This window comes from Alligator sinensis, unplaced genomic scaffold (genome assembly GCF_000455745.1).
Source record: "Alligator sinensis unplaced genomic scaffold, ASM45574v1 scaffold366_1, whole genome shotgun sequence".
NCBI classification, from domain to species: Eukaryota; Metazoa; Chordata; order Crocodylia; family Alligatoridae; genus Alligator; species Alligator sinensis.
Window position 1 is genome coordinate 2,727,169 of NW_005841851.1, and position 13,630 is coordinate 2,740,798.

The 13,630-nt window shown below is 43.5% G+C and overlaps 1 protein-coding gene across 7 annotated transcripts in view; it reads left to right on the top strand.

Annotated features, from left to right (window-relative positions):
- PRKCZ (protein kinase C zeta) overlaps positions 1-13,630 on the top strand; it is a 223,187-nt gene that overhangs the window by 12,772 nt on the left and 196,785 nt on the right. For 6 of the 7 annotated variants that reach the window (XR_003095613.1, XR_003095614.1, XM_006016195.3 and 3 more), the window contains exon 3: positions 7,632-7,753. Coding sequence is in view for 4 of the 7 variants with exons in the window: in XM_006016195.3 (XP_006016257.1) it covers positions 7,632-7,753 (122 nt within the window). In the remaining 3 variants the exon portion in view is untranslated. Of the gene's footprint in view, positions 1-7,631; positions 7,754-13,630 lie in introns of those variants that run through there. The other variant, XM_025211734.1, reaches the window with a different exon arrangement.

Below are 13,630 nucleotides of genomic sequence, written 5' to 3' on the forward strand. Positions count from 1 at the left end.
CCCCCTCTCCCCCCCCCCCCCCCCCCGGAGGAGGCTGGCGCTGCCCCTTGCCAGGAGCACTGCACCTTTATGGGCTTAGCTGCGCGGGGTGAGTGGTTGGGCTGATAGGCCTCAGCCCAGAGCCTGCCCCAGCCTGGGGCCTGGCTCCCCGAGGAAGCACAGGGGCTCTGGCAGGCCCAGAGCATCGTTGGGTCGGACTTTGTCCAGTGGCCCAGCAGCTCAGCTCTGCGCCTGCACGTCTGGTTCTGTTAGTGGGTGCGCACATGTCTGGTTCTGGATGTGTGTGTCTGGTTCTCTTTGCTTTCCTTTTTCTTTCTCTTTCTCTTTTTTTTCTCCTTCCCTTTTTCTCTTTTCCCCTCTCTCTCTCTCTCTCTCATATTAACAAAAAAGGAATACACAACAACAAAGGCAACATTTATGATTATTAAATATACTAATATGCAGTGCATCCTGCCTTTCACCTCTGCGTGCCCCCCCCCCATTTCGTTTTTCTGGCATGCTGGCACTCCGGCACCTTTCACAGTAGACATTGTGGTTTTTTCAGCACTCCGGCCAAAAAAACATTGCCTACCCCTGCCTTAATACATGAAATAGTGTGCCATATTTTTGAGATCAAGCTTTAAAAAATAAGATATTTCCCTCTTCAATTAGTCTCTAATTCCAGAGTTTTTAGTAGAGGCTCATTGACTTCTGATGTATTTTTATTTAAATAATGTTTGTGAAAATAAAAGGGCAAAACACTTTGTGATACAGTAAAAGCTGTTATCTGGCATCCCCCGGGAATGGGGGATGCCGGTTAATCAAATGTGCACCGTCTGGTGTACCCCCCAGCATCAGTGTGCCGGGGGACAGGGAGGGGGGACCTGCACAGGCTGCTTTGCCCTGCTGAGGCTGCTTTGCCCTGGGCTGTGGGCCGAAGAAGTGGCAAAGAAAAACTCTGCTTGCAGCAGCGAAACCTGGAATTGGTACTTCCAGTTTTGCTTTTGCTGGTTAATAAGGTGCTGGTTAACACAGCTTTTGCTATGTATTATTATTGCTGTTTTATTATATTACTCTTGCTGGGTAACTTGTGAAATTTGATTAATCAGCAGCGATTAGTCCTGGTTAGCATGGTGTGTTTATAACACTTACCTCACAGCATTATTTGAGAGACTTAATGAGTGCTTATAAACTGTCTGGAAATCCTTGGATGGAAGGCTTAGAGGATAACAGTGCATAGTTTCAGATCAGTAGGGATTTTTCTAAACTTAAGTAAATATCAATATGGGCTTCCTATTAAAAGGGTACCTCAGTTTTGGCCTAGCAGAATTGGTGAGCTGCTCTATATGTTCAAGGTGGGTGGAAATGCAGGCTGCTTTGAAACTGTCTTCAGATGTAAATATGCATACTATGCAGAATGAATAAGTGACTACAGTTTCATGAACTACGCAGTTTGTAAAGTTCCTGAGGGGATGTAGAAGTAAAAACTGCATGAGAGCTACCTTGGTTCTAGAAAGGAACTTAACAGTGAACACACACAGAAATTAACATGAAGTGTTTGAGACCACTTGCTGGCAAAGACAAGACGGTCTGAAGAGGAGGAGGTAGTAATCTGTAAGGACTGCCTATTAAGAAATGAATCAAAACTTTTAAGTATTTAGTAATTACGATAATATGTGCTGTATTGCTAGAATTCACTGGAAAGAATATGAATATCATGAAGGTATTTAGCAGAAGTAACTGCAAAACTTTGTTCCTGCAACAATTTATTCAGTAATTTTCATGAGTTATGCAGATAATATTTTGTAGGTGAAGGTGGAATTTTCTTTTAACTTGTTTAGAAAGTGTTAGTACTACAATAAAAATAATGATCATACTGAATTGTTTACTGTTATTCTCAGTTGGAAAGGAGCAAAATACCCGTCAATTTACAAAGTAGGGGCCCCAGAATTCATGATTTTTGTTTTGGTTTTGTTGATCAAACACAAAGGTCTGTATAAGCAACAGTTTATCTATTCTTGGTGCTAAACATAGTATAATGAGTGCTTCAGTGTCTGCGTTGGATTCTTGCTTCTGCATAAACAGATGTGACAAACAGCAGTACAGCACTGATGTCAAACAGTAGAAGTAGTGTCAAGAATTATTTACTAGCTACCTGAATAATTTAAAGTGTTAGTTGATAGAACAGATGCACCTTTCTGAAATTATGATTAAACAAATAGCCTGTTAGTACAAGACAAGGAAGCTGTAAGAAGCATGAATGTTCTAGTCTGTTTCCATGGAGCCATGGAAGCTTTGGTATTTCTTGGGTGTGACGAGTTCCTAGCGTAGCGTAAATGGCTATGTAAAGGAGACTGAAGTACAGGGCAGATTTGTGCAGTATTTCTCATGTGACTTCTTAAAATATTTTGCTTGTCTGGATTGCATATAATCTTTAGTATGTGACCTGCACTGCCCCTGTGGTTCTCTGCATGGGTCTGAGTCTCACCTGCTCCCGCCCAGGACAGCCTGTGCTGTACTGGCACCTGCTGGCCCCAGCTTTGGCCAGCATGTACAGCTTCTCAGCAGGGCTGTTCCTGGTGCAGCTGCAGCAATCTGTGTGCTGCTCAGCTCCTCTTCCTACCCCTCCTCCTGCCCCTGCTGCACCACTCTGGGCAGGGGGGAAGCTGCAGCCAGGTGACTAGGTGACCTGTCCTGGTGTGCGGGGCTCCAGCTCCCAGCAACCTTCCACCCACTCTGTCCTCCCAGCATGGTGAGCAGCTGCCTGCAGTTGGCTGTGTGTGGAAGGCAGCTGGGAGGTCGACCCCATGCACTGGGGCAGGAGCCACCCAGCTGCAGCTTCCCTCCCCACTTAGATTCGCACAGCAGGCATGGGAGCAGGAGGAGGAGGAGGGGGCTGCCAGAGGTGAGGGCTGCAGCTGTACTGGGAGCAGCCCTGCTGGGAAGCTGTGCATGCTGGCTGGGGCCAGCAGGTGTGGACAGGAGCAGGGTGCAGGCTGCCCTGGGTAGGAGCAGGCAGGACTTGGCCTCGGGTGGGAGCGGGCAGGGCTTGGCCCCATGCGGAGCACTGTGAGGTAGTCGTGGGCTGGATCCAATCAGTTGGGAGGCCAGATCAGGTCTGCTGGCTATATTTTTGCCCGCCCCTAGGCTAGGCCCTGATTAAGCTAACATAGTTGTTGGCAATAAATATAGGGTCAAAAATGTGTGTAATCAAGACGCTAATTATTTTGGGGGAAAAAATCCGTACACATTTTCATCAGAAATGTGTGCCACTTGGCCAGGTTAACACAGTTGAAATGTACTAGTCTTTGATTCATTAATTTGTACTGAGGCACTGTGTTCCATATCCCACCTCAGAAAATGTTCCGCATCTAATGCTCGATTCTGCTGTAGTACATGCATCAAGTTTCCGCTGAACTTTAGTGGGAATTCTGCAGCCTAAACCCGGGTTGCAATTTTCTCTTAGCATGATTTACTTAACTGTAAAGTATCTTAAGATAACTAATGTAAATAGACACATTATATATGTTAGCAGTTTGTAGTCACGTTTAAACGAGGTGTTAGTAACAGCTGAAGCTACACGTGTGGGAGAAATTCTGGATCCAAAATTTTCTTCAGTTTTGATTGTTCAGTATATAACGTTTAAGTAACGTTAACAAATTAGATTAAATTTTATTCTGGATCCTTAATTTGTATCTTCTTTAGAATGTTAATTTTGATGGGAAATCTAAGGGAAAAAAAAAAAGAGTACATCCAATGTCTCCTTCTACTAGAAAAATATCAGGGTTCTTGATTATTCTTGGGTAGAATGTAGAAAATAAATGTGGATTTTTGTTAAGTTTGTCAGTCACGTCGCGTTTTATGATGTTGTTGATTCTGCAATTTTTATTCTACCAAAACTCTGTTCTTGGTGCTTGCAGTAACAGTTTAAAATTTTGATTTTACTTTCAATATTTCCTTTGTTGTCCTTACATTTTTCTAGTAGTTTCTTTTCTTCACTAGCAGTTTGTAGTAGTTAATTCTTATTTGCTTGTTTGCAGAGGTTAAGAAAATATTTTGGAGAGAAGACATGAAGTATGCTTGTAGTATCTCTCTTTAGGAAGTCTAAGAATCTAATGTAGTTCTGAATAGTTTGACTCCTTTCACCAATTAATTGATTGCTTTCTGCTAGCTTCCAGTCAGGAGAGGGTCAATCTCAAAACACATTTTCCTTGAGAACGATATTTCTAAATTTACACCCCTTGTACTTCAACATACAGTTTGAAGATAGAGTTCAATAAGTCTGTACCCCCTAACAGCTAATTGACTTGTGCACTTGTGTATATAGAAAATGGGGAAAACAAACATTTGGGGGATTAGAAAAAGAAAGCGTAGAGTTTGGACAATGTAGGGAAAACCTTCAATTTAGGCCCATAAAACTTAAACTGAACTTCAGAAAAATAATCTAAAGGTGCACAACTCAAACTGTTGATGACCACTTACAAGTTGCATTTTCTGATGAAGAAATATCTAGGTACACATGCAGTCTAGCTCTAGCAGACTAATGGAATTGGCAGGCCTTTGATATTACTCTGGCGAGCCACATGTTGTGCACCCCTGCTGTAATACTTTCTCTTTACAGTGAGTTGAAATGATTTGATCTTGTGCAGATAACAAGAATAACAAGTCCTTTAAAGCTTATTCTATTAAGAGCCATAGTGTTTTTCTTGAGACAGTTTTGAAAATAGGCATTATTCTTGCTTATATGGACACAACTTTATCTGCTTACTATACTTACTATCATTAGGTGGGGGTATGTATCCCCTGTAGAGGTCATTCAGACCAAAACTTTAGCAAGACTCTGAAAGGGTTTGGATATTTATGTGGACAATTAGAATATCTAGAATTCTTTAATTTTTAATGAACACTTTTAAAAGTGTTTGTGACTTGAGCCAATCTCTTCTGGAATTCAGTATGTGAGCTAATGGGGGAGGCAGATTATCCTACATCTGTCTGCTATCAGGCTTTTAAAACCTACCTTTTCTGAAGTAATCTAGCATCAGCTGTTGTCACAGGCAGTGTACTAGACTAGAATGACTATGGATCTGATCTAGTATGGTAATTTGTACATGGCTGTAATTAAAAAATAAGATAATGTAAAATATTTAGAAACAATGTATGTTGAGTTATATCCCCCTTTCTCCAACCATTGTATATCTTGTTGCGTGCAAAATCTTGGCTTTGTTCATGATGATTTTATGTATAAAGCACAGCTTTAAGGTTGGGACTTAAACCTGCTTGATTTTTCAGTTGCACAAGATGGAAATTAATGTCTCTGTTATGTTATTTAAGATGTTCTCAAATTATGAAGAGAGAATTCCCATGTTGAAAGATTATATAGCCCACTTTTTAAGACAGTGCATCAGTTCTGTTTTCAGATTAAAGTAATAATCTCAAATCTTTAATTTCAATATTTGTTTAAAATTTTCTTTGTGCAGAAATATAAAAAAAGAAATTCTACAACAATGTGTATTGGTACATGTGTACTTTTCTTGATATGGTCTCCAGAATGTTAACCCTTTGACTAAACAGTTGCAATGAGAAACTCGTGTTTGTAATATTTTGATTTCCAAGTTGAAATAATAAATGTATGGAATAGGTTAGACAGCTTATGTTTTGGAAAGTAATTTATGTACAGTGAACATAGAAAACCTAATTTAATTGAACTGTCTTGAGTTTCTTCTTGTTCTTACTTTTCTTGTTGACTTCAGTATAGTATGTGAATAATTTACTTCTGTAGTAGGTATGTAATAACTGAGAAATGCAGTTTTATAATTATCCACTAGAGGGTCTGGAAAACACTCTTCTCAAAGTCCTTCTTGCATCTTTTTTTCCCCTTTGCTGTGCTTATTTTCATGTAATTTTTTTCCCTCAAAGAAGTAGTTCTTAACACTTTTATAAAACTCTCACAATTTATTTCAAATCCTCAAATGCCTGCACAGAACAGTCTGTAGTATTTTGACAAATAAGAGCTTTGTGAGACATGATGTAGTTTAATTGTAGAAGAAATTATGATTTCCACAGATTTTTATGTTAAAAATTTAAATTGTAGTACAGAAAATACAGAATCAGAATAAGGCCATCTATATAATTGAAATTTATGAGTAATAATCCCTAATAAATTATCCATATAATTTCTTTAATCGTGTGGGGGTTGTGAGATGTTGGAAGAACTCTGAATAAATTCTAATATGCTTCAGTCTTTATTCCCCCTCCCTAAAGAAGAAATCCCTGTGGCTACTAGGCCTGTGCGAAGCGGCTAGTATTCACTTTGGATTCGGGGAGCAGTGATTTTAATTTGATACGGGTTTTTTTGAATCGCTGTCCTGAATCAGATTCAGCTGAATTGATTCGGATGCTGCCAAATCCAACGCAGACACTGAAATGCTCATTATACTATGTTTAGCACCAAGAATAGACACTGTTGCTTTATACAGACCTTTGTGTTTTTGCCTTGGCTTTGTTGATCACACTCAATTATCAAATGAATCAGACAGGCCCATCTCCACCAGCCCGGCAATGGCTGCCCTGCCTGCCCTAGCTCCTGGCACTTAAAAACAAACAAACAAACAAATAAATAAAGGCCTGGCTGAGTGGGTGATGCTAGGTGGGTGGTGGGGGGAGATCCCTGCTGCCTGCCGTGGCTCCGGCCCTTTAAGAAAAAAATAACTGAGAAAACCCTGGACTCGCTGCTTCTGCCTGGGGTGGGTGATCCCCACTGCCCTGAGCCACGTGGGGGGTTCTGCACGAGCCCCATGAGGCCACTGCAGGAGCAGAGAGTCTCGGGGCTTTTCTTGGGTTTTTTTTGCTTAAAGGGCCAGAGCTGCAGTGGGTGGGGCAGCTGTGGGGGAAGTGTCAGGGGAGGGGGGGGAACGACTCGTGCAGAGGCCCCCCGGGGAGCAGGCAGGGGATGGGGGCTGGCAGGGGTTGCCTCATGGTTTTTCCCCTGCCCCTACTGACCAGCTCTGAGTCTGGCTGCAGCTCCCTGCTGCAGCCTCTGGGTGCTGCCTGAATCATCAAAGCTGTCCGAATCTTTTCCGAAGATTGGGAGAGCTATGAATTGATTCGGACCTTTTAATTGGTCCCCTGATTTCAATTCGGAGAGTCGGCCACCGAATCGGGCCAAATCTGCACCAGATTGAATCGCCACCCAAAACTTCGCACAGCCCTAATGGCTACTTTTAGTAGTAGTAAAATACCATGTCTCTTTGAACACTGACAGTTGTTGTTGTTGTTGTTTTTTAATGAACTGAATGTATTCAGTAAAAAATATTGAAAATGTAAGATCATTGATGTAAAATAAAATATTGTTGAAATAGTGTGAGATGAAAAGATACCTAATTAAGTATCTAACTTTTTTTTTCTGGAATTGACACTTGCTCAAGTAAGCCTGTTGCTTTAGGCAAACAATTGACTTCATTTTTATTCATAAAAACAAATGGAAGCATGCCATAAAAGCAAATACGATTGCTTTTATGAATAAATGCTGCTTGTTTGAAGGTGGTTTTTGCAAGTTAAGGTTCATAAATGCAGGTATTGGAAGAAGTGGTACCCTATGACTTAATGAGATGCCACATTTTGTAATTTTAATATGCTACTTCATCTTTTTCCAGGGATATCCTAATAACAAATTTGGATGCATCAATGAACTACAGTGAACTCTGTGATGAAGTGAGGGAGATGTGTAGTTTACAGCAGGAACAGCCGATTACCCTCAAGTGGATTGATGATGAAGGTATTAAAGACACTTAAGTTCTTTTGTTTATCTTTATTTTTTCATATAATGTGTGGTATGACTAATGTAAACAAGATGGGAGGCATTGATAACATTTGGATACCTTGGGTTTCAGATAATCAAGTAACTTTTTTCATTTTGATTCATAGATATCAGGGGACATAACCCTGTTTCACATAAGAGGGAGCTTTAGATAAATGAGTCTCAAATCATCAAGGTTGCACTGTACTTGAATTCACTTTAATCCTTTTAAATAATGAACTTTTTCAAAGTGTAATTATCTGAAATTCTGTTAAACTAGATTGATCAGGAAGAGATTTGGTGCAAAGAAGAATGGCAAAATGATTCCTTTGCTTAACTGGCTGTTCTATTTTCTTATTTCTTTTTCAATGATGGGAGTAGTAGATGAAGCTATGAATATAGGGGTCTAAAATTGTGGGTCTAAGAGATGTTTCTTACCACTATAAGGCAGGGGTTGGCAACCCGTACAGCTTGTAGGTAGGATTTGGTCCACAGCCCAAGACATTGGTGGCAAGTAAGTGGTGGGGCAAGCAGTATCTAGGTCAGCAGCATATTGATGGTAAAAGAAGCAGTGTCCAGGTCAGAGGTGCAGTGGCAGTGGATAGGTTGTATGCAGTGGCCTGCCTGCCTTCAGAGTGAGCTGAACTAATTTAGTTGGCTGCTCATAAAGGTTTCCAACCCCTGCTGTACTTTCTATTAATAAAGCTGACAAAGCCTTGTAGCAGAAAAGGGTTTAATTTTGGTTTTGTGCTTAGAAAAATCCGTTTTCCAGGATTATAAAAACTAAGAGGTTATTCAAGCCATAGTACTGCACTAAAAAATAGGTGTATTTTTGCATCTGTATGGACCCCTAACAGAGTCAGTTGCAGTGTCAGGCCTTGGAGCAGAGAGTGAAAGGAAACAGATCTTTGGGCAGGTCTAAATAATACTTCTGAAGAAAAGAGAGCATATGTTGCTCTTGAGCTTGACAAAGGGTAAACTGGCATGTTCAACTTTGTACAGAAACTGAAATACTAACCAGTCGGGGTGCACTAACTTAAAGATTTTCTTGGCTGATACTGATAGCTAATTTATTAACTAGCCATATTGGCTGATACGGATCCGATAGCCAATTTACAGGAATGCAGCCTGGCAGCTTGGAGAGCAGCATTCTGCTGGTAAGTCTGTGGTGCTGAGAAGGGTGGAGGGGCAGATCAAGGCACCCACAGTGAGAGAGGGAGTGGGGCAGGCTCAGGTGCTGCCCAGCCAGGGCAGTCAGCGCAATGTCAGGAGTGGGATGGAGCTGTGGGTGCCTTGTCCAAGGGGGTGTGGGGTGTGGGCGGCTCCCTGCTGCTGCACACACCCCCAGGGGAGGCATGGGGGGCATGTATCCCCTGGATCTGTATGTGGGGCAAGGCTGGGCTGCCTGCTGCAGGCTCAGGGCCACGGGCAGTGCCAGCCTCTTAGCGGCAGGGGGTGCTGGGCCAAGGCTGTGCTCAGGGTGGGCTAAGCTGCATGGGATGGGTGGCGGTGCCATTGGGAGGGGTGGCTACAGTGGACTTCTAGTAACTAGTTCTATGATGTTGAAAAATATTTGTTTAAAAATGTCTTCAGGCATCTGGAAAATCGATTTATTTTGTCACAGGCTTCCTTTATCTGGAGGGGAGGAGAGATGCTCCAGTAAGCTTTCTCCATAGGGAAATTGACTGATTATTGTAAACATGAGGTGGTCCTCCCTCTGGCTAACAAAGCTGATCCACCACCAACGTATTTAGCTGCATATCTAGATTTTGAAGTCCCTAGAATAGATGATCTTGCTTTTTTTTTTTTTTTTTTTTTTTTTTTTTTGCAAGGCAGTTAATTAGGATTAATCAGTAACAATTCAGGATTTCCATGTCTTCTCCAGTGCTTTTATCTCTTCATGCCTTGGTGGCTTCACTTAGTAATTCAGCATGAGTTGATTTTTCAAATTCATTTTTTCCTCTTGTTATTGCTGATAAAGTCAAGCAGTTTAATTCATTTCTAGAATAACTTAAAGGAAGGTATAAGACCAAGGAGAAGAGTGATAGAGGCTTGTGAATGCAGCAGCAATTACTGATATTATCCTTGGTTTTATCTGTGTTTATGTGGGTTGTATTTAACCATACTTCCCCAAATTGTTCTTTTGGAACATGATAGAAAAATAATTATTTTTGTTTCAAACACTTACTTGCAAGCAGCTTGGGAGGGGGGAGTGCTCAATTTTCCCATTGCATGACACTTTTAAAGTTACTGAATTTTTTTTTTTCCTGTCCTAAACTGGGAGAAAGGAAACAATGTCAAATTATTGCAAATCAAAAATTGGGAAACTTTGAGTATTTTCTTTTTATTTCAACTTTTTAAAAACATTTTTACCATGGGTTTTGAAACAAAAAATTGATTTCTACATTTTATTCCTGTCAACCTGTCACTAAGAATCTTTGAACAAGCCAGTTAACATGTCAGTGTCTTAGTTTACCAGCTGGTCATAAAATTGGGCTGACTGTACTTCCTGACTCAATGTAAGGCATTTTGACATGTGTGTCTGACACTGAGACGCATGCAGTTGTATAAGTGACGAAATGCACATGAACATGGAGAAAATGGGGGCGGTCTGCTTTTGAGCTAAAACACATCAAAGGTGTTAGTTCAAAGGCACACCATCACCATTTTCTCTGCACTGACATGCATTTTGCTGCTTGTACAACTGCAAGCGACACAGCATGGTGCGCGTTGCTTGCATGCTGATGAACGCGACAAATCTCTGGTGCGTCGCAGCATGAAAAAGCATGTGTATAAATGCCCTGTGTGTTTACAGTCCATTAGGAAAGTAGTTTGAGCCACAAGTAAAAGGCATTACTGACTTTGAAGGCTTTGACATTCAATAGCCAGTAAACAGCTTTTTCCCTTTTTTTAAAAAAAGTGTACGTTTTAATGGTAGAATCATGAAGGTCAGTCTGTTCCTATGCTGTTCAAAATTCTTTCAATTCTCATATGCATTCAAGAAAAAATGATAGAGTCTAGGCTCTATTTGACTTATAATCAAGGCATCCGAGTCGCACAGGTTCTGAAAATTTTACCCACAGTCATGGTTCTGCTTCAGAATGAGTATCTATTTACCTTCAAGGTAATAAGACAGCTATACTATGGGAAAACATGATATTCTTACTTCTGTTATGAGCTTGTAATATTTTGTGTGGTGCATCTGACAAAGTGGTTGCAGTAATGCATACTTTCCTCATTCAATGGGTTATTCTACTTGGCAGTCACATGACTAAGTCACTGGTCTGGCTACAGCATTCATTGTATAATTAGTCTAGCTTTAGAGATGTACCGATATATTGGATTGGCACCGATGAATGGGAAAATTTAACATTATTGGCAATTGGCTTTTTTTGGCTGCTGTAGCCAATAATGTTCACTGATAAATATAAATCAATTATGCCTTCTGGTCACAGCCCCTGGGTGCCTGGGTTCCCTCAGGAAATGGTGGGTTTCCCCTGTAGGCGGGCAGCATTGTAGTTTGCAAGGGGTCCTGCTTGGAGCAGCTGGGAGTGAGACACAGGGGGCACCATGTGCATGTGTGCAGCTGCATGCATGCGCATGTCTAGGAATGCAGCTGGGAAGCATGGAGAGCAGCTCCCTGCAGGTGAGTCTATGGAGGGGAAGGGGTGTGTTGGGGGGTGCAGATCAAGGGCCCCACAATGAGGGAAGATGTGGGGCTGGGGTTGGGGGTGCTGCCCAGTCAGGGTGGTGCATGGGATCTGGGGTTAGGGTGGGGTGTGGGACACAGCCGCATGTGGCTTGTCCAGTGGGAAGGGGCGGGGGCGTGGCTCCCTACCACTGTACTCACTGCCTTGGGGGGGCATGTGCCCCCCCCCCCAGGTATGTGCATGAAATCATAGAAGTAGGGTCAGAAGGGACCTTGTAGATCTTCTAGTCCGACCCCCTGCCTGGGCAGGAGGGAAACTGGGCTCAAGTGACCCCAGCCAGGTAGGCATCGAACCGCTTCTTAAAGACCCCCAGGGTAGGAGCCAGCACCACTTCCCTTGGAAGTTGGTTCCAGATCCTAGCCGCCCTAACTGTGAAGTAGTTCTTATGGATGTCTAATCTAAACCTACTCTCCAACAACTTGTGGCCGTTGTTCCTTGTTATCCCGGGGGGCGCTAGAGGAAACAAGGTCTCCCCCAAACCCTTCTGGTCCCCCCCTAGTGAGTTTACAGACGGTCACCAGGTCCCCCCTCAGCCTTCTCTTGTGAAGGCTGAACAGGTTCAGGTCCCGTAGCCTCTCATTGTAGGGTCTGCCCTGCTGTCCCTGGATCATGCGGGTGGCCCTCCTCTAGACCCTCTCAATGTTGTCCACATCCCTCTTGAAGTGGGGCGCCCAGAACTGGACACAGTACTCCAGCTGTGGCCTGACCAGTGTCACGTAGAGGGGGAGGATCACCTCCTTGGCTCTACTTGAGATGCACCTGTGGAAGCACAATAGGGTTCGGTTAGCCCTGCTGACCATGACCTCGCATTGTCAGCCCATGTTCATCTTGGAGTCAGTGATGACTCCAAGATCTCTTTCTGCCTCCGTGCTCTCAAGAAGGGAGGTTCCTTCCCATCTTATAAGTGTGCTGCTGGTTCCTACTGCCCAAGTGCAGCACCCTGCTATTGTCTGTAGTGAAACACATCCTGTTTTTGTTAGCCCACCCTTGCAACCTATCCAGGTCTTTCTGCAGTCTTTACCTCCCTACTAATGTGCCCACCTCACCCCAAATTTTGGTATCATCAGCAAATTTGAACAGGTTGCTTTTTACCCCGTCGTCCAAATTGCTGATAAAGAAATGGAACAGTGCGGGCCCAAGGACCGAGCCCTGGGGGACTCCGCTGCCCACTTCCCCCCGGGTTGAATATGACCCGTCCACCACCACCCTCTGAGTACGACCCTTCAGCCAATTAGCAATCCATCTGACCATGTAGACATCGATGCCACAGTTGCCTAGTTTTTTAATGAGGATGGGGTGAGAGATGTTGTCAGAGGTCTTGCTGAAGTCCAGAAAGACTACATCCACGCCGACACCTGCATCCAATGCTTTTGTGACCTGATCGTGAAAGGCAATCAGGTTGGTCTGACATGACCTGCCCCTAATGAAACCATGCTGGTTGCCCCTGAGCATCATCCCCGATGCCGGCCCATCACAGATGTGCTCCTTGATGATCTTCTCAAAGAGTTTCCCCAGGATTGAGGTAAGACTGTCGGGCCTATAGTTGCCCGGGTCCTCCCTTTCTTAAAGATGGTGACCATATTGAGGATGTGTGAGGGCTGCTCGCTGTAGCCTTAGGGTTCACCTTGCTGCCTTTTGCCCTGGGAGCCCCGTGCTGGCTGCACACCCTGTCCCTGCCTGGCAGCAGTGGGGGTGGCGAGTTGTGCCTCCCGCTGCTGGGCAGGCAGGGGATGCATGGCTGGCATGGGGCTCCTGGAGCAAAGGCAGCAGGATGGAGAGCCCCAACCCCACAGTGGGCAGCCTGCATCTACTCTCACCCTGCTTGGCCCTGGTCCAGTTAAGTGTACCCACACTTTAAAAATGGTGGCAGCGGCACTTGAACTGAAGCTTATTCAATGAGCTATAGTTTGTCATGACCCAAAAGGCATGATTGTGTGTGCGCTTCGGCACAAGAATTATCCCCGCCAAGTTGCAGAGCATTGCACGGGAGTGTTTCCTGTTGCAGAGGAAACCCCGGTGCAGGGACGAGTTTCCCGCCTTTTCTGCAGCTTCTTTTGCAGAGTGCATTGCTCAAGTTGCAAGAGGAATGCACGGTGCAAAAGAGTTCCCGCCACCGGTATGCAAATTTGTCCCCCGTGACTGGCTA